The sequence below is a fragment of the Hydractinia symbiolongicarpus genome, chromosome 1, assembly GCF_029227915.1.
Source record: "Hydractinia symbiolongicarpus strain clone_291-10 chromosome 1, HSymV2.1, whole genome shotgun sequence".
Lineage (NCBI taxonomy): Eukaryota > Metazoa > Cnidaria > Hydrozoa > Anthoathecata > Hydractiniidae > Hydractinia > Hydractinia symbiolongicarpus.
In genome coordinates, this window is record NC_079875.1 from 24,978,227 (window position 1) to 25,002,807 (window position 24,581).

The 24,581-nt window shown below is 33.3% G+C and overlaps 2 protein-coding genes across 4 annotated transcripts; both read left to right on the plus strand.

Annotated features, from left to right (window-relative positions):
* Positions 1-1,098: 1,098 nt before the first annotated feature.
* LOC130648137 (uncharacterized) lies at positions 1,099-18,790 on the plus strand. 2 transcript variants are annotated; one of them, XM_057454170.1, is made up of 24 exons: positions 1,099-1,787; positions 2,399-2,467; positions 3,953-3,970; positions 4,612-4,629; positions 4,844-4,894; positions 5,195-5,310; positions 6,435-6,467; positions 6,549-6,579; positions 6,732-6,797; positions 7,085-7,150; positions 7,313-7,398; positions 7,473-7,595; positions 8,568-8,661; positions 9,722-9,764; positions 10,554-10,594; positions 10,789-10,848; positions 11,215-11,280; positions 11,435-11,520; positions 11,885-12,013; positions 12,173-12,272; positions 12,703-12,805; positions 13,328-13,578; positions 13,951-14,201; positions 18,664-18,790. In XM_057454170.1, exons 1-23 carry the CDS (start codon positions 1,785-1,787, stop codon positions 14,086-14,088), a joined length of 1,791 nt encoding a protein of 596 aa, XP_057310153.1. In that variant the 5' UTR covers positions 1,099-1,784; the 3' UTR covers positions 14,089-14,201; positions 18,664-18,790. The 2 variants fall into 2 exon arrangements, with proteins under 2 accessions (XP_057310153.1, XP_057310161.1); XM_057454178.1 differs by lacking the exons at positions 12,703-12,805; positions 13,951-14,201; positions 18,664-18,790 and having other exon boundaries at positions 13,328-13,464.
* LOC130648123 (uncharacterized protein K02A2.6-like) lies at positions 14,457-24,373 on the plus strand. Of its 2 annotated transcripts, XM_057454157.1 has the most exons (9): positions 14,457-19,949; positions 20,277-20,311; positions 20,572-20,618; positions 22,759-22,808; positions 22,900-22,921; positions 23,467-23,513; positions 23,848-23,866; positions 24,033-24,094; positions 24,172-24,373. In XM_057454157.1, exon 1 carries the CDS (start codon positions 14,457-14,459, stop codon positions 18,852-18,854), a length of 4,398 nt encoding a protein of 1,465 aa, XP_057310140.1. In that variant the 3' UTR covers positions 18,855-19,949; positions 20,277-20,311; positions 20,572-20,618; positions 22,759-22,808; positions 22,900-22,921; positions 23,467-23,513; positions 23,848-23,866; positions 24,033-24,094; positions 24,172-24,373. The 2 variants fall into 2 exon arrangements, with proteins under 2 accessions (XP_057310140.1, XP_057310144.1); XM_057454161.1 differs by lacking the exons at positions 20,572-20,618; positions 22,900-22,921; positions 23,467-23,513; ... (1 more) ...; positions 24,033-24,094; positions 24,172-24,373 and having other exon boundaries at positions 22,759-22,805.
* The last annotated feature ends 208 nt before the right edge of the window (positions 24,374-24,581 follow it).

The following is a 24,581-nucleotide window of genomic DNA, read 5'->3' on the forward strand; positions in this document are numbered from 1 at the left end:
GTTTAGAAATTTAGCTCTAAATATCGTCTCTCAAAGGCACTGGATTTTAATGTATTTAAAGACTTTACTATATATAAAATATAATATACCATATAAAAATGTTTTCTGTTTCTTTTTAGATTGCGTACAATGAGAGCGAGAGATGTTATCTTTTAATACGTGAGATAAAAAGAAGAAAGCGAAACCTCATCCCGCGTTGTTATTGTTTTTCTGTCAAAAACTTGAAGCTGTTTTATAAATCTTGATAAAGTTAATAATTTGTTTTCGTTTCTGTAGATTGTTTGTTTTTGTTTATTGTTTCCCGTGAGTTTACAAAATTTATTGCAGCAGATTCATTGGCTTCAAGAAATCGGTTTTCATAACTAGTGCCGTTATTTCTAAGTGAAAAAAAACACATGCTGCTTCGTTCGCCTTCTTGTCTCCGAAAGTCTCTATTATTATCTGCGTTTCGAGTATTATTTTCCGGTTGAAAGAGTGTACCTTACGATGCGCATTCGTGACATTTTCGCACACTACGGATTGTACAACTCGATGTATTGCATTTCTTTCAAAATAAGGGTTTTAACTTTATAAAAGTATAACCATGCATGGATTTTTAGCGCTAAAAGCTTCATCAATGTTGAATTTACGTCGGCCACCACTGTCAATATTGCGATTATTATCAATATTTAATTTTATAATTCTGTGAAAAAGAGGTTTTACGAAATTTCTTAGTTATCGTTTATGTTTAGTTTCGCGCGATCTAAATTTCTCGTACCTTCTTAAAAGAAATATTCCGCATATATATATTGTATTTTTGCCAAAAAATCACTACTTTTGCACAACGAGTTGTTGTTGTTCCGCGGCAAGTTTATTTTACAACCTCGTCCCCAGGGTTTTCTACGTCTATGATATTCAGTTTTGGTGTATTTCCCAGATATCAGTTGCAGTAAGATGTTAGTACCTCGCCGTATTATATCAAAGAGAAACAACACCACTAGGGTCAACTATTGGCTAGTTTCGATTTTGCTTGCAAGTTGCGTAATGCTTCGCAGCCTTTTTTTAATTTCTAGTTTTGATGTAATAAATTGTTAAAAAAAGGTCTGTGGAATTTCAACGTTGTAATCTGGCACCATGTTGGTCTCTTATTGCATTGATGTTTATTAGCAGTAAGCTGGGGAATTCCCCGGAAATCATGGTATGCTGAACTATTATCTCTATAAGCAAAAAGTACTTGGCATTAGTGACATCATGTCAATAATCTTATTTTTAAAAAACATCTAGTTTCCAACTACTAAAAGTGCATTTCGAAAGTTTGATCAGAAATATTATAGTGTTTCATTTTTTCTGAAATATTACCATCTCAAGCAGGCTTAATGAACTGTTTTACTTTCAAATATCATTATCTTATATCGCTTTGTTCAAACTACTTCTATTCTAATTAAAATTTTAGAAAAAATAGCTTTATTTCTCTGCAAATAGAGTTTATTTCTTTCAAAAGAGGGGTTTATCTTCAAGCTCATATTACTTAAAAGCGCATCAACATCAACAAAGCAAAAAGAGTTGGTAATAAAGTTTATCATTTAAAAACGAAAGTTGATTCATGCTAAGGAATTGATAACAAAAATAGTCGATCCAAAATCAATTACAATAATTATTCTCCAAGGTAACACGCACGTCAAACATAGAAAACAGTACGAGGAATTGTAGTGCAAATACATAGGGACTTCCCCTGCGTACGTTTATATGATTACTGGCAGTAAGTAAAGGTTAGAATACATGAGGAGATCGAACACAACATATGTATGGTGAGAAAGCATTGTTATATAGATATTTATTGAATTTGGGCTTCATGGTGAAACTCTTAGTCGCGGTGAAGCTTTGTCAGTTTCAAAAGTGTCAGACACTGTTATTTTATATACGCTTTTTGCGTTTATTGTCACCCATTTATTAGTCATGCAGTGGCTTGATTGTATTGCGCTGTTTAACCGACCAGGTCCAATTCCTACTCGTGTTTTAAAAGTCGGCATATATTTATATATATACTGATCACAAGAACGAAGTTTCAATCAGTCGATAAACGGATAAACAGAAATGAAATAGTTTTAAATTTCTGCGAACTTTTTTTAAATAATTTGATAAAACTTTTTGTATCGTTTCTTTCATTCTCATATTTCTTCGTTTAAGAGCACTCGGATGTTCAGAAAACATGTGAGATATTAGATGGCAATATAAGTAGTTTAGGAGTTTTGAGGACGTCAACATTGCGTAAACAAAAAACAGCCGTTGCCTAATGTGTAGAGTTTGAAACGCTAATTTAAAAAATGTATAAGAACATGTACTTTCATATTAGTTACACAATTCAAACAATCATGAAACCCTAACGCCTTTCCTCACTTAAAGAAATAATTTCTTTTAGGAAATGACTTCATTTAAATGTGGGATGGTTTATCGCGCTGTTCCACATGACTTCGACGAAGAAAAGAAGGCAAGTTACTGGTATATACTATAAAAATAACTATAAAAAATTAAAAAAAAGGATTTTTGTTAAAGAAGAGTAAAATTTATGAAGCTTTTGTGATAGCTGTAAACTTTTTTAATAAATAAAGATATTCGTAAGTGACCCCGTGATCACCCTTACAGCTTTTGATTAATCCAGGACGAGTGATGACTTTCCTGAAAGTTTGAAGATCTAAATGGTACTAGAACTGAAAATAATGGGGCTTTAATTTTCTTGACTTTCTTGTTGTTGTTTTGACCGATATCTTTTTGAACTCGTTGGTAGGCCAAAAATCCATGTGTTCATCCGTTCGCTTATACCACATTATGTGCGTGTCGCTACTTGCGGTACCATTTTGCGTGACAGACAGACAGACAGACAGACAGACAGACAGACAGACAGACAGACAGACAGACAGACAGACAGACAGACAGACAGACAGACAGACAGACAGACAGACAGACAGACAGACAGACAGACAGACAGACAGACAGACAGACAGACAGACAGACAGACAGACGTATACAGGTGTTATAATATAGGTAAAAAGGTGCAGAAGAATTTATGTTTGTCTGATATTTCATCTCCAGGCTCAACCAAATGGTTAGGTTTCTTATAAAAAAATCCTGTAGTAACCAAGGTGAGGGTTAGGCCAGTCAGACGTTCGGGACCCTTGTTTTTTTGCCAGTGAAAAGAAGCACAAGAAAAAGTCTCTGAGTTAGGTGATCACGTGTCATTAACCAAGGTGCTATATTTAATAAAAATATGATGTCACGCATCATTTGTTAGTTATAACTTGTGATCACTCGATTTTTAGATATTAAACTAGGGACACATGAAGGAGAATACAATTTTAAATCCATCAGTGTCTGACCTTTATACTTTAAGTTTTTGGAAAGAATGTTTCTCTTTGCATATTCCTGACAAACACAAAAAAAATTAATTTTTTTTGGAACATTGGTATTTCGCGCTGGCTGAATTCGTTGAAATTCGTTGCGAGAAACGCACAAGTACGAGTAATGCAAGTAAAGTTTACAACGAGAACGCCGACGTGAGATTATTGCACGAAGACGATTACTTTTATTGTAATCGCCTCCTACTCCAGGATAAAAACCAGCGTAATCTGTAGTAGCCGAACTACAGGTCCTTATGCTTTTTTCGGTTGCGAAAACCTTTGAGATTGCTACTCAATGACGACGTAAGCAATTACTAACATAATTTCCTAATTAACAATGTTTAGACAGAATAATAAATATTGAACTATCGTTGTTTGTTACTTCATCCTTTATCTCTAACATTTGTTTTGGGAGATGTCTCTTGCTTTTGAATTGATTAGGCGGTGTCTTGTTTCGTCGAGTTCGACATAGTATAAAAAAGAAAGAAAACAATTGTTAAGTACTAAAACACAAAATTTTACGTTAAGTTTGATGACTTCACTTGATTTGTTACTTATTTTTTCTTCTTTAATTTTAGTTACCAATAAAATTTAAGGTTAGTATTTTATGGTTTTTGTGTTTTTTCGTTGTACTTCTTGGCTTTTTGTGGTATTTTATGGTTGTTTGTGGTATTTTATGGTGATTTGGGGTATTATATGGTCTTAAGGCTTTTTAAAGAAAACATTTTTACTTTATCTCATTTGTAATTATTAAAAATAAATAAAAGGCAATTCGTGTGTATTAACCCCATTAATGCTGACTAATTATAAAGTCATCATTTTTTCCATAATTTAAATTTTTTCGCTTTAGAAAAAAAAGTTGAACAGAATATAAAAAGTCCCCTTTTTTTGTAATGGAACTGAAACATCTTCTTATAATAAGGAGATAGTAAGTCATAAAAATACAAAAATACAAAACTTATTAAAAATTAAAAATACTCCCCCCATGCACTAGTTTCTTGGAATTACGAATAAAATTATCTCTCCAAGAGATTTACTAGTAATAACTTAACGCTGTTAAAACAGAATATGAACCAAAATAATCCAAAATAATTCAAATAGAATAGATCCAAATTCCCTATACTAGCAGAAAACCTTTATCTTTTCTCTCAAAAAGTTTTTTTCACATAACTTCTCAGTGATCAACTTTTTAATGTTGTTTTGCTGTTTAGTTAATTTTAGCAAATTATTTATTTAGGTGAAATCGCGCAAAGAGGTACGTGTACAACATATATTATTATATATGTCTGGAATAAAAAAAAACATAAAAAAATAGAAGATATATGCCTTAATAACGTGTGCAGTTATTTGGCGTTGCACCTTGCCAGATGAAGTACACTTAAACTAGCTTTTACTTCTTTACTGTCGGGTTTTTTTTTTTTGTTTTTTTTTTATTTATTTTACCATTTGTTTCTGATAATTGTTTTTAGATATTGCGATTTTGGCCAGATGATAGTATACAAATTCAGAAAATTAAAGAGGTCGGTATTTCTGGTACTCTGTTTTCCAGTTGAGAGTAGGGTCATCTACAATAGAGAAAATATTATTATTATTTTTATGAGCATGAGCAGGTGGTGTTTTCCCTTCTACTTTAAAAGAAACATTTTGAGGTTATAAGGTCAGGTTATATAAGGTAAGGTTATATAACGTTAAATCTTGTGATAAAATAAAAATTTCCATGGTCTAGGTAAAACATTATGCCCAAAGACAAAGTTGTGTCCAGGTTTTTTCTTGTCTCAGGCAAAACTAACTATTAAATTAAAACCACGTTTTTTTATTAGGGTGGCTGGTTTACTGCAAATAATTTGACCTTTTCAAAACAAAAAGTTGGCCTAATACATCAGCAAAACTTGGACGTCTCTTCAAAAACAAATGTACCAAATTTTAGAAATGAAAGGTATGACTTAGAACTTCTGATTTTTTTACCTGTGACTACATAGTTTGGGATTACAGGTCTGTTACTTTTTACATCCACAGAAGCAATATCTGCTAACATTATTTATGCAGAGGTTTCATATCAAAAAAGATGCTTCGATGATGTTTATCTCATTAGTTAAATTCGCTTTACATCGTCAATAAATGTTATTTTAAAACTTCCTACTGTAACTTCCCACCGATGATGTGAAACTTCTCTTTGCGTTGTTCTTATTCTTATTACTAATTTCATTTCTATAGAGAATAAAGACAAGGCGAAAGATACAACGAAAGTGAAATTGCAACACATTAACCAAAAATAAAAAGACGATATTGTTATTCGACAATAAGCGTTGTTCTGCGGTGCATATCAATAGGCACTTTATTTTCATTTAAGAAGATAGTATTTTTCCATTTGCAGATTATGGAGGTCAATGCCAAATATAATTTGTGGCGCGCGGCCTTGTGGTTATAGAGTTTGCTTTATAATCACAAGATCCGCGGTTCGATCCACAGGGTGGGCATGTTTAGCAAGTGTCTTTACCACAGCTACAGGCCAACCCATGCCATGCACGGGAAATTGGGTAGCCAATGTCGACCTCAATGTATGTTGAAAACACAGGACCCAGATTAACGAAACTGAAGTAGCTATATCCTGTATATTTATTCAGAATAATAATGTTATCCTATTCATAGCTGTGCAACCTTTTGCCCATGTTTTAGCTATCTTGATATTTTGCTCTGAAATTATGTTAGTACCTTTCTTTTAAAGCCAAATTATTCAAGTTATTGATTTAAGTGCAAAAAGGCACTGGTCTTTTGCTAAAGTCGGTGCTTGCATTTCGTGTGTCTAAAAGCAGGTGTATGACTACTCAATACGCTACACACAAGATCGCGTTTGTAGACAACCGTCCTGTACATAGCTATGATTGCACTTACAATGCGGATTTGCAATTCCATAGTTTAGTTTGTTTATGCATTATTTATTTACCACTGACAATTCTCTTAACTTGTATATTTATTTGTCATCCTTAATTTATGCCACTTTCCTGTTTTTCTGAAGATAATAAACTCTCCAGGGATTAACATTTCTCCCTTTACTCACAGGTTAGCCAGTGGGAGCGATATTTACGAACCTATGTAAGTACCAAATGAGAGATTTGAACAAGGCTAACATTTGTAAAGTTCAGAATGAAATATTTTTTTTTGCTTTTCCTATAGAGAAGATGTTAATATACCTATAAAGGCAGAGGTAATTTTTTGTTAATATTTGCGAAGAGGTAAATTTTAGATTCACAACAGATTTATTAGCTTTATGTGTTTATTGTTCCATGCCACGTTCAATGCCATATTTTGTTTATTACCACGTAGCACCCTGAAACAGTTAAAATTACATGATTATAGGAATGGTTCGACAAACCCATACTGCCAGATGTTTTGTTAAGAGCTTTCAAAGAAAATAATGGCGATGTAAGTTTTATTATTAAAACATATTAACAAGTTTTTTTTATCTAGGCGTATTTGTTTCCAAAATCTCTCAAAAACTACATTATCACTTCACTGAGGAACTTATCTTAAGAATTTAAGAAACTTTTTGTAATAATGCAACGTGGATAAAAGGTAGATAATTTGCTCAAAACAGTTTATGGTCAATATAAACTTAAAATTAATACTTTCATTAAATTTTGTATGACATTTCACTTTCTGTTAAATTTTACACATCTTAAGTTAACAGTAATAAGATTTTTTTTAAACAGAAAGCCAGCGACATTGTTTCTTACACAGAAGACGATTTGCTCAAACCTCTTGAATGCAACACACATGTGAGATTTCCTTACTTTCCATCTTATCCATATGCTTATTGAGCGAGTGCAAGCAACAAAATGTTGGCAAAAATTCGTACGTGGATCAACAACCACGTTAAATTAAAATCATTGAAAATATTCTGTATAATTAGAAAAATGATTCTTTATGAAATGCTCTAGGATGGGAAAGTCAAAGTGAGCAATATTAGAAGTGGTGATACAGGATACGTATTTGTATGTGATGTCTCTCCATTCTGTTCAAAAAGGTAACAACTTTATGTTTTATACTTTTCGCAAATATTAATACTCTATAATATGTTACACTGTCACGTATTTTTAGATGGTATCGCGGCAGAATGTCTAAGTTATATGTAGAACTCATGTTCCAGAACGCAACATATGGAACGTTTTTGGTCTGGAAAGTCAACAATACTCAATACATCATAACAGTAATGCTTGCACAGTAAAATTCTACTCCTTACTTATATATTTATACTTCTGCTCAAAAATTTACTTCATGCTAACAATACACGAAATACGCGTGAAATATCGCAGTAATTTTTTTTGCAGGCTGACAGCATGCAAACTAACAATTTGTCTGCAGGGTATATTAACTACTGTAATTCTTCTAATTTTAGCGTCCCTTTTCCGAAACAATTTTTTTCCATAAGCAAGGTGGACAGAAGTTACAAAAAAAAAACAAAATTGCATAAATAATAATTATTGTAATTCATATGATTTTTCCTCTAATAGACCTCTGTCATATTTCCTAATAATGTCAAACTCAAATAAAAAGGTTTCTACTAAAAATGATTCTCATCCCTAAGCTCCTTATCAAAACGTAGAACAAATAATATCGTGAATTTTTAAGTTCCTCAATTTCAAACTGAAAATTACGGCCAAATCCAATCCTTCAAATAGACGAACTGTTTAAGAATAGCCTCGTTTTCCAAATTATTATTTCTTTATTTCAAATCTAAATAAAATCGAACCAAAATATTTTGTTTTGTCATGATAATTTGATATTCCAACTAAATATTTTTATTTAAAGAGCACAGAACCATTATAAAATTTCGGATGACGTTATAATTATTATAATTTATATAAGTCATGAAAGGTGTATTATCAGTACGGATAGATATTACAGTAATTTACCTTCTCTAATTATTGGCCAAAATAATGTTTTTTTATAATTAGAAGAATTATGGTAAACAAATTTTAGAATTTGTGAAAAAATAATCGGGGGAAATTATGGTCGGGAAAAAATTAAGTCACTTGCAAAAAATTTAGTCACTTTTCCACAAATTGTTTTTCCCCCGATAAGATATATAAAATTTATGATACCGGTGTAAATCAAGAGGAACAATATCATTATATAGAGGAATAATTTAAATACATAATTATTTATTTTGTATTGTTAATATATGAATTTTAGAGGACAGTTGAAACATTTCGTAGTTCTCCAAATGGACAACTGGCTTTTCTTGGACAAAAGCGGAAGCTATGATAGTTTTTTCAGCATAGTCCAGGTAAAATAAAATGTTTTGTTTTTCACAAATGGTTTATACATTCTACTGTATTTGAGAATCATATATCATAACTCATGTTCATTACAATCTAACTAGCCAGGTTAAGCCACAAGTATATGTGTGAACGCTTATAAGAGCCGTACACAGTGCCACACGATCAGGTGGAGCGCTTCAGTACTGGTATACAGTATGTCGTCAATCAAGTGAAGCACATACACCATTACAGTAACATATTTTTCCAAAATATCTTTTCCACAACAATAGCTGAAATAACAACAGAGTTTACAAACCGTTGTTACTCCATCATTGCAAAAAAAATCCTCCACAATCCTCTTTTTTCGTAGCCAGAAATCCTAAAACGGGTGCGTTAAAGATTTGTACATGTTAAAAGAACGTGATAATATACTTGTCCTAACATTAAAAACAAACATTTTACAAAAATAAAAGCTTTCAGCAGATAAAAAAGTCAAACAGGCCCACAAACCTCACACACTAACCACACATGACACTTTTCAAAACCAAAATGGTTTTGAAAAGTGTCAGGTCTTGTTCGTCCAGCCGCGAAGATCTTGGATTGTTTTTTTAAAGAATCACGTCAGTAAAAATATATCGCATTAGGTATTTCGTGCGTATTTTAAAATTTCCGTGTTTCCGTAACAGGACGCGTATTTCGCAGACACACAGACAAATAACTAAAGAGATTATGGTTGAGTCAGAAGTTCCTTCCAGTTAGGCGAGCTGCCTCTTCCCAATAAAAAGCATTTCCAAAGCACTTGAATTTAAATAGCGTATTGCGATCCTTGTATGTCAAGTTCTTCTAAATGTAAGAATGGATGGTGGTAAAACTATATATTTTTGACTGGATAATGGACAAGAACCCATACCTTATAAAAAAAGAATTTGTAAAAAGTTTTTCAGGACGGAATGGTCTATGTACACAGAAACGAGTTTGTTTTTCTGAACGAACAGTAGCATAAAGATCTTATAATATTGTGGTTATCAAGAAAAGAGAGCAGTGTAACGCATCATGCACATACACTGTTTGGTTTTGTTTATCTAGGAATGCAACTCAGATGAGATGCCAATGCACAATCCTCTCAAAGGTTAGTTTCCCAATTAATTTTAAGTAGTTGTTCAAAGATTGACAAACCTTGGACAGAGCTGTGTGTTCGCAATCATAAATGAGGAGGTGCTGGGCCTATATATCATTTACTGTCGGCTTACAATATACAATTATATGCCATTATAAATTGCGCTTCCCAAAATTTCATTTATCGCAAGCTAATCGGGCATAAGTGATATTTTCAGCCTGCTAAGCAATACTTTCTGATTAAAAATTGAACTTCTTTCGACTGGAACAAAAAAAAGTACAAAAAGATAACCAAACGAATAAAAAAAAACAAAGCGAAAAAGATAGACAAAGCGAAAATTGTAATTTAAAGCAAATCACTAAAAAGCAGAAAAAATCAAAGCGGAACACTAAAAAAATGCACGAGCTGTTGTTTACTAACATTTCAGAAGTGGGGTGCAAAAAATGTTCGTCATTTTCTTGACCAGTGATTTGAGCTCTGCACAATAGCAACAATGGATTGAGTAATTTCTAAGAAACATTTTTTTGTTCCAGCTTTAACAAACACGTTAAACTTTTCTTTTTTCTTTTTTTTTATATTTTCTTAATTCGTCTTGTATAATCTTTAACTTAACTATTTCTTTGGGCTGCGGCTCTGCGCGCAAATCCGTGTGCAAGGAAATTTGATAAAATACGGTACTAACAGGTATCAGTGTGTTGTATCAAGCTTGGTAGTTCTGTTCGATGGATTATGAGCATAAGACACTCCCGTTAATAATACTTTTCTAAAATTTATATATTCATTCATTTATTTTATATACAGTTCCGAATGCACTTTGTGGATGTCCTTTCGAAAATATCAAGGTAAATATCTTAACACGATTAACCATGGCATAGAAGCGGTTTAATTTTTATCTATGTAAATGATCATTTAAAGAAATTAATAAAATAGAGTTTAAAAAAATTGGCTAAGCGAATTGATGAGTGAATTCCACGGGGGATACAACTAGTCTACGATACTTTATAGATGTTTACAATAAACATGTTTATATTTTCAGATGCCAACACAAAGAAAAGCCGATATTGTTTATGTTTCAACGCATGATACTAGGCACTACGTAAGTCAAATCTTTTACTAACCCAGCAATTTGTCAGTGTTTAATTTTGTCTATATAAGAAAACGTTTGGTCTGATATTTTGTTAAAAATAAAGAACTTATTAAGACAGAACTTCTTAATGGATCAAGAACAAGGGTTTTACGCCTATAATTACAGTCTATATTCACAGTATTTTCTCCGTTTATATTAAGTCATATATACTTCTACGATAAGAAAACCTCAACACCATCTATTTTTTTTCTATTTTTTCTTCAACGACTGAAAGTTAAAATCAGCGTGTAGTACATTTTGATATATTTATTTGTTGTTTTGAATGCAAAAGAAGAGGCCAAGCTCGCAAGTTTTGGTTTTCTCACTGCTTTATAGGAAAAGGACACAAACTTTGAAGCTAAAAATGGAGATCTTATAAGGAAATGTGGATTTTGTCGAAAGGTAAAGTAATCCTTTTCTGGTACATTGTCGCGAGAAAAAAAGTCTAAGAGCATATGAATTTAATCAATGCAGTTTTTATAGACTTTTTGGACAAGCGAACTCCCGGTAATTTTTTTCGTAACCTAATGACTTATTTCCTTGTTTTTAATTTTAGTGTGAGTTAACAATCGTAAAACGACTTGACAATTCCAGTTTTGGCTTGTTTAAGACAATGAAAAATAAAGAATGTTTCGGTGTAAGGTTAGTCCAAAAACTAAACGCTTTCTTGATAATAACTCGAAGGCTTGTCTTTACACATATTGTGACTTAAAAGGGTATGGTCTTGTTTTCTGTTTTGAAAAATACTGCATGTTTCTCTAAGGCGGAGATGATGTAGTGGTAGCGCCTTCGGCTTGTACACATTTTATTTGCAGATTTTCATTCGAATCAGACATTGTAATGATTCGAAGAAGTACCCACAAGATTTATTTTTTTCTTTTTAATAAACGCCCAAATCAATGTATCAAAAGTGAAAGCGCGTCCATATCTTCAGCAGATTTCATATTCGGGCTCGCCCTTCCCACAAAGAATGTAAATTCTGTAATTAAAACTTTTCCTCTTTTAGCTGGTATGCTGGAGATTTGTCATTACAAGAATCTCAACAACTTTTAAATGGAAAAGATAGTGGTTCCTTTCTGGTGCTTAATTGTGAAAAACCGATTGGACAGTACATCGTTGCAATCAGTACAAATAGGTAATTCAACTTCAAAATTGTACAAGAATCTACTGATACTTGTACGATTTTCTATTATAATATACTTTCAGAAAACGTATGTAATAACATAGACTGTATTAAGCTTCAAGAATTCTTCAGGTCGAAAGCCTCCTTTTACAAAATTTTCTATTTCTTTAGTACGGTCGAGTACTTACAAGTAGAAGATGTTGATGATTTTCTGTCGTTTAAAATCAATGGAGAGAGCCATAATTGCACATCTTTATGTGAGGTCATTCAGGTAAGATTGTGACGAAAAATTAAAACTGATTTGTCGAAAAAAGAAGTGTTTTTTGGCTTTGCAATGTACTTCCAAAAACGAAGGCGCGCAATCCTGCATGTTACTATACACCCTAGAGGATGATATATGGAAAAGGACAAGAATATCCCATGCCCATTTTATTTTCGTAAAAATACGATGATTTACAACCTATGATCTTCAAAAAAAGTTCATGGAGATACACCTGAATTAATTTCTTGTTACAAAATTTACATTTTTTCCTGGATTTGGAGAAAGTGAGTATTCTTTTTATTTCAGCTATGTAACGCAGACTCTTAAAATTTACTTTTCTTGTTTTTAATGCACAACGAAATAAAAAAACTTCGTGAAGTTTGTCCTATTGTAACGGCAATATATTTCAATTCGAATTCATTTTCTTTTAAATTTTAAGGTTTTGCTATGCCTGAAGAAAATCTGCTTACCAACTGAAGCCAGTTATGATAGAAATCGTGAGAGATTGTTAGCAGCTAACCAACAACACATTACCAGAATAGGTTAATCTAATTATGCTATTTTTCACCATATCAAAAACACGTACCTCCAAAATAATCATCATTTAATTTATGATAAAGCATGTTATCCTCTCGTCTCGTCAAGTCTCTGGTATCCTTAAGGTCAACAACAAATTACATTTCAATTCTATATCGTTCTACAACAACTTGTAGAACTATACTTGTACAACAACTTGTAGAAAAAGCTCGTTTTGATAAGGAAGCACAAACCTAAAAAGCGTGTTTAAATTGTTGTTTTAAATGGCTTGTTGTGTAATGCTCTTGCAGATATACGTTTGTACAATTCGAATTTAACCTGATTGAGTTAAAAGGATTTGAAACTAATTGGAAGTTTGATATTTAAAGCGCTATTGGTAAATTCACGGATACCATAGCAGCATATTGGTTCTTGAGCATGTTCTTCTGCAAATAAAGTCAAAAACTAGCAGCCTTCTAGCTTCTTGAAAAGAATTGTTGCAATCCACAGTGTGAATAATAACCCTAAACTACTGCGTTCTTATTCAGGACATATGATATTTGGTATGACACGCGATAAGGAAGAAAAGAATATTAACAATAGCACAGGCTTTCACTACTCCTATTGCTACGAAACCTCTCCGCCAGCACTGCCAAAACACTTAATCCAAGAATATGCACCTGATGCTGTTAAAGAAGTTCGTCCGGCACCTGCAGTGAAACGCCAAAATAAGCCAAATCTTTCCAACAGTTCTGAAGGAATCAATGAGCCAAAATACTTTGAAACTGTCAAAGAAGAAGTAAGCTATGTTCTACCTGAAAGAAACCCCGAGAATGTATAAGGGTATTTGAAGCTGTCATTATTACTTATATTGTTATTTGTAAATGCTTTGATCTGATATTTTTTTAATAATGCGGAAACTGTGTGCGTCTGTAACAGGTAACGGTTCTTACATTTTCTTTACAAGAATCTATAAAATGTCCCTGATAAAAAATGTTCTGTATTTTATAAAATTTTTCTTTACGATTTTATTTTGCTAAAACAAAATATGTGACAAAAGAAAGTGATGCCATTAGTTTGAAATTTATGCATGTGAATTTAAACATGTCGTGTTAGGTGCTTTGTTATAAATTATTGCACGGGTGAATTTCCTCACATGCGTACCGTTTAGGATACCAGCAACACTGAAAAACTGGAACAAGAACTGGTAAATTTCTTTGAGTGTTTCTCAGTTACGTACTTTTACATAAACATGTTGTATAGTTTAAATTTTACAGTATTTTACACAGTACTCCGATTTCGGAAATAAAAGTGAAAGTTATGAGGATATGGTGGAAGAATACTGCAACGAAGAAGTGAAAAGTACTGAGAAATCAACGTGTTCTAAAGAAGTGGTATTACTAAATAAATATATTTATTAAGGTTTGTAGTATTTGTATATAATCGGCGACCGTGAGAATTGTAGATATAGAACGTGGAGACGAAATAAATATGGCGGTATATTTTAATATAAGAATTCGTGTGTGTCACATAGTTGATCGGTCAGACTAATCTAGGTTCATCTTAGTCAGCTAGGTATTAGAACACTACAAATTGGCGACGAGGATGTGATTCGAGTTCATGAAAGTTTTAATAGAATTAGTTATCGAAACAAAAGCATAAAAAGTCAAAATCAGAATGGCTACAGCTGCAATACCAGTACAGTTGCCAGCATTAAGACAGTTTGACCCAAAAGGGGAGCCATCGACCTTAGCACAGCGTTGGGAGAAGTGGAGAAAAAGTTTTAGTTACTTTATTGAGGCGTCTGGGATCGTAAATGATGGTCAAAAAAGAGCCACACTTCTGCACATGGCAGGAGAGGAAGTACAGCAAATCTTTGACACTTTACCCAATTCAGATGAAGCCACAACATTTCAACAAGCATTGACAAAGTTGAACGATCAATTCAATGTCAAGAAGAATGTACCATATGAAAGAATTATTTTCCACGAAGCAAAGCAAGAAAGTGGAGAATCAGTTGATGCATTTGTTACCAGACTGAGGAAGTTAGCACAATACTGTGAGTACACAAATCTGGATGATGAGATCAGAGATCAAGTCATCGCAAAATGTCGATCTTCAAAATTTCGCAAAAGGGTACTTCAGGAAACAGACTTGAATCTAGAGAAACTTTTAAGAATAGGAAGAGCTCTAGAACAGTCAGCAAGTCAAACAAAGAAAATTGAAGAAAACGCATCAAGTGTAGGTGAAGTAAACACCATGATGAAAAGGAATCATTTCGGAAACAAACGAAATTACAACAAAAACAATGGGAAGAAAGTCTATAATAAGAGTGACGATAGCAGAGACAGCAAAAAGTTCTACAACAATAACCCCTGTGGTAGATGTGGTATGACGTCACACTCTAGCAAAGATTGTAGAATAACAAAAGGGAAAACGTGCAAGAAATGCAGTCTCATTGGACACTTTGCAAAATGCTGTAAAACAAAATTAGACAGACAGAAACACAAAGTTAGAACCACAGAAGACAATGCAAGTGAAGAAGAGTCAAACTCAAGTGACGAAGATGATTGTTATGTATTCTGCATCAAGTCGAAAGATAAACCATTGTTCGAAATAGAGGTTCAAGAATCACCAATAACAATCCTTGTCGACAGTGGATCAACCTTAAATATTTTGGATTCAAAAACATTCAAAAAGATTGTTCCTGCACCGAAACTAGAAAAATGTTCTACAAAAATATATCCTTATCAAGGAAAAACACCATTGAAAGTCAGAGGAACATTCAAGGCAAACACCAGGACTTCATATGGGAAAATAGCAAAACTGAAGTACTATGTAGTCGAAGGTGATGGAGGAGCATTATTAGGATTAAAAAGTGCGAAGATACTAGATCTTATCAGAATTGGCCCACCAAATGTTGAATCTATTAATAACATGGACACAACACCTGTACAAATGCTACTGTCTAATGCAGAGAAAATCATCACAGATAAAACAAGTAATTCAGAGGTCCTACACCCAAAGATACAAGAAGTTTTAGATAGACACAAGAAAGTTTTCAGTGGAATGGGGAAACTCAAAAATTTCCAGCTTAAACTTCACATTGACGAGTCAATCACACCAGTCCAGCAACCAGTGAGAAGATTGCCATACCATACTAGACAGACAGTATCAGATGAAATAGACAGATTAGTTAAAAATGACTGCATAGAAAAAGTAAATGGACCAACTAGTTGGATAAACCCAATAGTAGTGGTACCCAAAGCAAATAGGAAAATAAGACTATGTATTGACATGCGAAGAGCAAACGAAGCTATAATAAGAGAGAGACATCAAATTCCGACGTTAGATGAGATACTACCGGAACTCAATGACGCAAAATATTTTTGCAAGCTTGATCTAAGAGAAGGTTATCATCAAATAGAGCTTGATGAGAGTTCTAGACACATTACCTCCTTTATAACTCACAAAGACTGTTATCAATCAAAACGACTCATCTATGGAGCTAATTCTGCATTTGAACAATTTCAGAAAACAATTGAGCAATGTATTGCAGGATGTGATGGAACAAAATCAATTTCGGATGATATCCTGCTATGGGGAAAAAGCATAGATGAAACTGCAACAAGACTGGACAAATTACTGAAAACACTCTACGACAATGGACTGCGAGTCAACTCAAGCAAATGCGTATTCGCAGTAAATGAGCTCACATTCTCGGGATACAGACTGACCGACAAAGGAATATTTCCTGATAAATTTAAAGTGGATGCTGTGAATCAAACCAAACGACCTACAAATGCCACAGAAGTAAGAAGTTTTCTGGGACTAGTTAATTACTGTTCCCAGTTCATTCATCATTATGCTGATCTTACAGAGCCTCTACGAAAGCTCACAAAGAAAAATGTAGAATTTCAATGGAATGAAGCTCAAGAAAACTCATTTGTCAAGTTAAAGGAAGAACTAACTAACTCGCGAGTTATGGCCTATTATCAACCATATGCTGATACAAAAATAATTGTAGATGCATCACCCATAGGACTTGGAGCTATTTTGACACAGAAGCAAAGGAACAACACCTTCAAGCCAATAGCATATGCATCTAAAGCTTTAAATGAAACTGAACAAAGATATTCTCAAACAGAGCGAGAAAGTCTTGCAGTGTTGTGGGGAATACAAAAATTCCATTACCACCTATACGATCGTGACTTCACAGTTATCACAGACCACAAACCACTGGAGAAAATGTTATCATCAAGAGGGAATCCCACACCACGTATACAACGATGGGTATTAAAATTACAACCGTACAAGTTTAAAGTTGTATATGAACCAGGAGCAACCAACGCATCAGATGTTCTCTCCAGGTCTCCTTTAGAAGCACCTGTAACAAGTGACTACTTTACTAACGAAGCAGAACATTATGTCAACACGATAATCAACGATGCTACGCCAATTGCAGTCACGATAAAAAAAATTGCTGATGATTCTGCAACAGACGAGGAATTGACAAAGCTCAGAGTAAACATTAAACTGAAGAAATGGAATAAATATCCTGAAATGAAACAATACTATCTCTGCCGAAATGAACTAGTAGTAAAAGACAACTTAGTGCTAAAGGGCAACCGTTTAGTCATCCCGAAGACTCTCAGAAAGAGAATCTTAGATAGCGCACATGAGCATCACCTTGGTATAGTCAAAACCAAAGGACTTCTACGAGGAAAAGTATGGTGGCCTGGGATAGATAAAGAGATTGAAGAAATGATCAGAACTTGTATGTCATGTCAAGCAACAAGTTCAGCAGTAGTTAGACCAACACATACCCAATCGACTGAAATTCCACCTACAAGTTGGCATACCTTAGCACTTGATATACAAGGTCCATATCCAACAATGGACTACTTAATCGTGCTGATAGACTACAGATCCAGATATCCTGTCGTTATACAAACAAAAAAGATTGACACTGACCATGTAATCAAAGGTCTAGATAAAACATTCAAGTTATTTGGATATCCAATGAAGTTAATTGCCGACAATGGGAAACAAATGATCTCCCAAGAATTTAAGAGTTACCTAAAGGAAAATGGAATTGAACTTCACAGCACCACACCATATTCACCATGGGCAAATGGAGAGGTTGAAAGATTTAACAGATCATTGAAAAAAGCAAATCAATGTGCTCATGCAGCCGGAAAAGATTGGAGAAAGGAACAGGACAAATTTCTCCTACTCTACAGAACTACACCTCATGCAACAACCAACACACCTCCAGCTACTGTCATGTTTGGTAGAAACATCAGAAATAAAATTCCTGTATATTCCAAGTTTTTGTCAGAAAATTTGAAACTTGACGAAACAGACAGAAGAAATAAGAAAAAAACAAAAGAATATGCTGATACCAACAGAAAAACAGTACAAGAACATCACATCAATGTACGTGACAGCGTCTTAGCGAGAAATATGATGAGGAAAGACAAACTATCGACAAATTGGATACCTAAACCATTCAAAGTAATCAAATCATACGAAAAGAGTGCGTTAATTGAAGACGCACAAGGAAGAAGATACATGAGGAACAAGGTACATCTAAGAAAATATTTACGAAGGAAGGAGGAAGTAGAGAGGAATCAAACAGAAGACATACACAGAGAGAAACATGAGAAGACAGAAAGTAAAAACAACAACAGAGAAAAGAAAATAGCTAAAGAGACTGAGAAAAGCAACAACACAGGATACAATGGCGAATTCATCACGATAGCTGTTCCACTAGTAGGCCTAGATTGCTTAGTTAGTTCTGACAGTGAAGCTGTGTGCACACAAACAAACTGCCAAACGTCTAACACAAGAAGAATTGCTAAAATAATACCTGTTGTTCCAGATGATGTTGTTCCAGATGAAGTTGTTCCAGATGAAGAAAATAATTTGGACATGCGAACACGAACAGTGACTGAAGACATAACTCCAGAAACCAAACTAGAAACACATCAGCAGCACAACGAGAAGAAGTGTTTACAAACTAAAAGTCATCCTTGGAAATCATATCTTTCACGAAGTAAGAAGAAACAATAGAAACACGTGACGTTGATAACAGAACTTATGTTACACGAAATTTGGACAGTATTCAGTGATACTGGACACAAAACATTTATGAAGAAGTTCACACATTATGTTCACACCTTTTGTTAATCACGCTTTGCGAACATGTAAATAAGAAGCATGTGAAATAAAAAAAAACGCTTTTCAAAGAAGTTAATCATGTATTTACTCATGTGATGGTTTATGTTTTATTATGTGGAACGACGACGTTCGATGAATCAACAACACGATGACGTACGATGAATCAACAACACGATGACGTACGATGAATCAACAACACGATGACGTTCGATTGATGAGCAACACGACGACGTTCGATTGATGAACAACACGATGACGTAATGAAGGATTCGATCAAGAAAGAAGAGGATGTAGTATTTGTATATAATCGGCGACCGTGAGAATTGTAGATATAGAACGTGGAGACGAAATAAATATGGCGGTATATTTTAATATAAGAATTCGTGTGTGTCACATAGTTGATCGGTCAGACTAATCTAGGTTCATCTTAGTCAGCTAGGTATTAGAACACTACAAGGTTGAAACAATTTCTAGAATATTCAAAACATTTCAAAACAAACTATATGGGTTGAATTTTCTAATTGAAAGTCAAATAGAGAGTTACTATATGCGCTATTACTATTCCTAAAGGTATCACAGTACTTCATTTAACTGAACAATCCTATAAAATTTCCAAAGTTTTCAAGTTATCATAGCCAAGAACGTAGAAATGCAATCCTGAGAAAAACACCAATAAATATTTTCAAGGCATTACTTTAAATCGAACAGGGTTTTAATCGACTTGCCCTAGAAATACTTATATTCTTGAATAAATTGCGTCCAGTACGGGATAAATTTTTTTAACACTTTTGTGAAGGTTTCCCCTTTAGAGAATTATTTTGTTAAATTTAAGTCAAATAATCTTAGCGAATTTGATTCACAATTTTAAAAAAGATATCCTGCAACGAAATCTTTTTCTTTGGTCAATTTTAATTTTTTAGGATTCCAACAGATCGCTCTATTCAGATTCTAACAATGATGACAACGATGACAATGATGACATTGATGGTACGCCCTCTATCAAACACTAATTTATTTATTTTGACAATGAAAACTGATTGACTGTAAGGTAGCCTTTACATGGACGCAAAATGAGATTTTAAATTCTATAACATGTCGTTCTGTTTAAACGAAGTTTTTCATATCCAGGTAGTGTGGACTGCACAAGCTCAATAACTTTGTACACATGCGCAATAACTTTGTACACACGCGCCATAGTTTATTTCGGATAAATCATGTTTGCATGAAGATTTTGAGAAAGAATTGAAATCTCATTGCGGTCCCGACTGAACTCTACCAAAAAATGCAACTGTTCATATCTATTATTTTTTTCAGATGTGTGCGATAACAGTGGAGCAGAGGAGTTATTGGTAATGATACTAAATATGTTTAAGATATCTCCACCTTTTATAATAGCCGTTGTGTATCTATGCGCAAAATGGTATCAGTGCAGCGATATCTTGCCGTAACGATATCTAAGCACGTAGATGTCATAATTCAATTCATTTATAATTTATAATTATATCTTTAATAAATTAAACATGAGGTAACAGCAGAGATCTCAAAAATTTTCACATAAATTGACATCTTGTTCGCGGACTTAAATTCTCTCCAAATTTTATATTGGTAGATTCGCGAAGTGATTTCCTAAAAAAAGTCTACAGGTAAAGTCTACAGGTAAAAGCTCATTGCATTTTCATTTTTATTTTTTCTTGATTATGGAAAAGGAGAATTTTAGGAAAAAAAAGTTCCTACAAAATATATAAAGTCAGTGACCCGTGGAAATTTTTACCGGTTCGCCCATCTATTTTATACTGCATTGCATGCGTCTAGCTACTGGCGGTAACATTTTTCGTGACAGACAGACAGAAAACGGGTATCACAATATAGACTGGTGGTTAACCCGTGAAACAAACCACGGGAATTTGTTATGGAATTACTCTGCAGTAGTCCTGATCCCTTGAATAATACCCTTATAGGCATAGAAGCAAGCTCAAAAACACATTTTTCTTTTTTCGTAAAATAATTTATCGGAAGTAGTGTTACGCCGCTTTCTCGCAAAATACGTGTATTTAGCAATAATTTGCGCATTTTTGCTGCCAGTTTAAGAAAGAGGCTGCTCTTGTAATAAGCGTGTTAAAAGCTAAATTTGACATTTCGTTGCACTTCTGTTTATTTAAGAACATAAGAAGAAGAATTTCAGCAAAATTTAAACCCATCCAGCTTCAGCTAAAATTTAGACATTATTATTTGTTATAAAAATGCGCATTCACGAAAAAATTCCGAATTCATATTCAATAATTGTCTTTTCATTATAATTTGCATTGTAAATTGTTCTACGGCTTTTAAGCCGGTAGAACTTTAAAATGGGCACCTTTTTGTCGCCGTTTTTACTACTGAGAAGGGTACAAGTCTACTGTAGCGGTAGGTAAATTATTAATTTTTGGATATTGATAGCAGAAATACCCAGTTGAACATGGTACAAAAACCTATTATCTTTACAAACAAGTCATTTTGCATTATTATGTTATGTTCAGTTGGTTTCGGCAGTATAAAGCGACAAAGTGCTTTGTTATATTTTTTGTAAGTGGAATTTCTATGAATCTAGATTTGTATTTGTATATAGGGAGTTCTAACAGGCTAACAGGCTTCGTTATAGAAAAGGAAATAATTCAAAAATGTAGTTTTTGTTGATTTTTACGCTTCATAAAAGCAATGATTACACACTTGAACTCGACGGCTATTTTCATGAAAACGCCGGATTAAGGCATAAGTAACTCTTTGACCCGGCGTTAAACGCAAGGTGGAGCGCCTAATAAGAGTCACAAACTGGGTTATATGTTTAAGTAGAGCGCGTTAGTACAGATATACAGTATGTCGTAAATTGAGTTAAGTGCACACTATATTATAGTGCTTCGGGTGTAACATATTTTTTTAATAAATAATTTTACTACACTTTTAGCTGAAATAAAAACAACCCGTTGTTACCCCGTTACAGCAAAAATCAAGTTTGATATACTTTACGGTATAAGTTTGGGCTGTAAGTGAAAGTTTAAAAATTAATCGCAAGATCAGGCTGAGCACTTAGTAATGGTGTTGCACCGTCGCACATCCATTTACACATAATAACCTCGCCACATAAAAAACTTTATCGCAATCTTTGGTTTAAATAAAAACACAGGAAACAGCCTGTTGTTAACACAGGACTGAGCGGTTCGTACAGGTAAAAAATAAACAAGGTTGGCGGGGATAAAAAACAGCGGAAAAACATTAAAGGAATAGCAATAAATAAGGCTAGCTATAGCTATGTGACTATAGGATGCTAGCTACCTCAAAATCTTCGTTCGTTTTAAATCCACGGGTAGCCGGCCTTAAAATATTGCATACAAATTATTATGCTATTATTATAAAGGTTGCTAAATTTGAGAAAAAAAATTACAATATATCTTACTTGTGAAAATCTCTTACCTTTCTGGCATTTCTGAACTTAAAGTTGTCAGATTAAAAGAAACAGGCAGGTAAAGTTTTTCTTGGGGAAGTGGAAAAGGAAAAGTTCTCAACAGTGACCAAAATTGTTTTTTTGAACTCCTATATAAACGTTACCTAATTTTTTGCTAAGGAAAGAAGCTCACGAGTTTCTTTCCTTAGCGTTGTGCGCTACAGCAGAAGATATAGTCAAATAAAAAATGTCTTTTATCTTATGTTTAAAAAACATCTGCATGAATTTCAATGATAGCCATTTTACATCATGTCAGTATTTTACCTTCAAGAATGCGCGCGCATGTACAAAATTCATGAACTTCATTTTTCATGTTAGATAGTAAGAAACCGGTACCAACACCGAGAGAAATTCAAGAGGAGGTGATTGTACGTACATTGTTTTTTTATTGATCATTAAAATTTCAAACTGACTTTATTTTATATCGCAAAGTTTCTAAATGACGAAATCTCATTATAGGAATGCAGTACCACTTATTCAAGTAAGTATTTATTGTTTTTTAAATACAATTAATCTTTAAAATATCCCTAAAACTTAAATTACAGTTGTCATGTCTTCAAATGTGAGAAAAAATGGTTGAACTGGTATGTTTAGACTAGGCTTTGTAAAATTTTATAAAATGACCAAGTTTTACACATAAAAAATTTCTAAAATTAGAGCGTAGCTTTGAGTTTACCTACAGAAAACTTTAAATTAAATGTCTTAGACTAGTTTGGCAAGGATGACATGGGCTTAGACGATTTTTATGTTCGCTGGGTAACCAATTTAAATCAAATGTTTAAGACTAGTTAGCCAAGGATGACATGGGCTTAGACGATTTTTATGTTCACTGGGTAACCAATTTAAATCAAATGTTTTAGACTATTTAGCCAAGGATGACATGGGCTTAGACTATTTTTATGTTCACTGGGTAACCAAAAAGTATTGTTTTTGCTCCTCTGTAACGGACCCCTATAATAAATCATGCTTTCGCTGTAGAACTTTGTGCCTAAAGGCTGTTTTCTCAACTAATTTTTTTTTGCACAGCAATACAAAGACCTGTTCCAGCACCGCGGCGTGCTAAAACGATAAAGGTACGTTAATAAATATTACTCCAACCATAAATTTTTTGCGATTTATTTTTTTTAATTCAAGGTTTTTTATATTTTTTAGCCTTTTGGGCAAACTTGAAAATGGTTTTGCGAATTTTTACAGGAATTAATTTTCGTGAATTTAGCACAAATTATTTCTTACGAAAATTGTTAAAGAATTTGCTACTTGCAAAATTCGTGAAAATGAATTACCTAAATAAAAATTAAATGTCATTCAATTATTTTTTCACGAATTCCGCAAACTTTTTCGAAATTTAACTCTCTCAAAATTAGTGCAATGCTACTAATTCTATATTTGTAGCATTATTTTGTTTAGGAATCCACTTGAGAAAAAGGTACTACTATTTGTTTTAACTTCATCTACTATTTTATCCCGGTAAGTAAATTTTCCGAATGGTAATGCCGTTGCTTGAATTTTTTTTTAGTAACAAATCTTCCCTTCCCTTTCTTCATATATAAATATATGAATGGACAATATGTTAGAAGATCTGTTTTTCTTAGATTTTGAAATGTTCGATTGGCAGCCTACACCAAGGCCAAGAGCAACAACGGACTCTAATCTAGTATGTTAGTTAGTTTGCAAGATAATTTACATGTAACTTCTTCATTAAATATACTATACTCTGCTTTTTGCATTTAGACAAGACAAGAGGGTCCAGGTAAAAGTATTATTTTATTCGGCATTTTTCAACCTTGAAAAGTACTAATATCTGTCTAAAGTATTTAATATCAATTTAAAAATGGGTAAGATTATTTGTAGCACATAACATCCCTCAGCTGACGAGAATTTTGCCCCATATCTGGTATGATGAACAAGTAAAACAGAAATTATTACAGATTCATTTATTTTAGAACTAACTTTTTTAATGCACGTTCATGCAGAAAAAGAGGTAAAAAGTTTTAATTTCAACATTACAAGTTTAATTTTAGTTTAACAATTATGTATTGGCAAAGGTGTAACCTTTTTTGTATACCTTTTCTTTAGGTTCGTTTCATCTATTTTTTAAAGCAGATATTTAAGCCACATTTGTGGCGCTTTGATTAGCAAAA

Bases quoted from the DNA above. Each gene is read 5' to 3' on its own strand.
- LOC130648137 (XM_057454170.1), top strand. The intron at 6,798-7,084 runs GTAAGTTTTATT...TTTTTTAAACAG, and splicing joins TCAAAGAAAATAATGGCGAT to AAAGCCAGCGACATTGTTTC. The intron at 11,521-11,884 runs GTTAGTCCAAAA...TTCCTCTTTTAG, and splicing joins AAAGAATGTTTCGGTGTAAG to CTGGTATGCTGGAGATTTGT.
- LOC130648123 (XM_057454157.1), top strand. From the start codon at position 14,457: ATGGCTACAGCTGCAATACCAGTACAGTTGCCAGCATTAAGACAGTTT.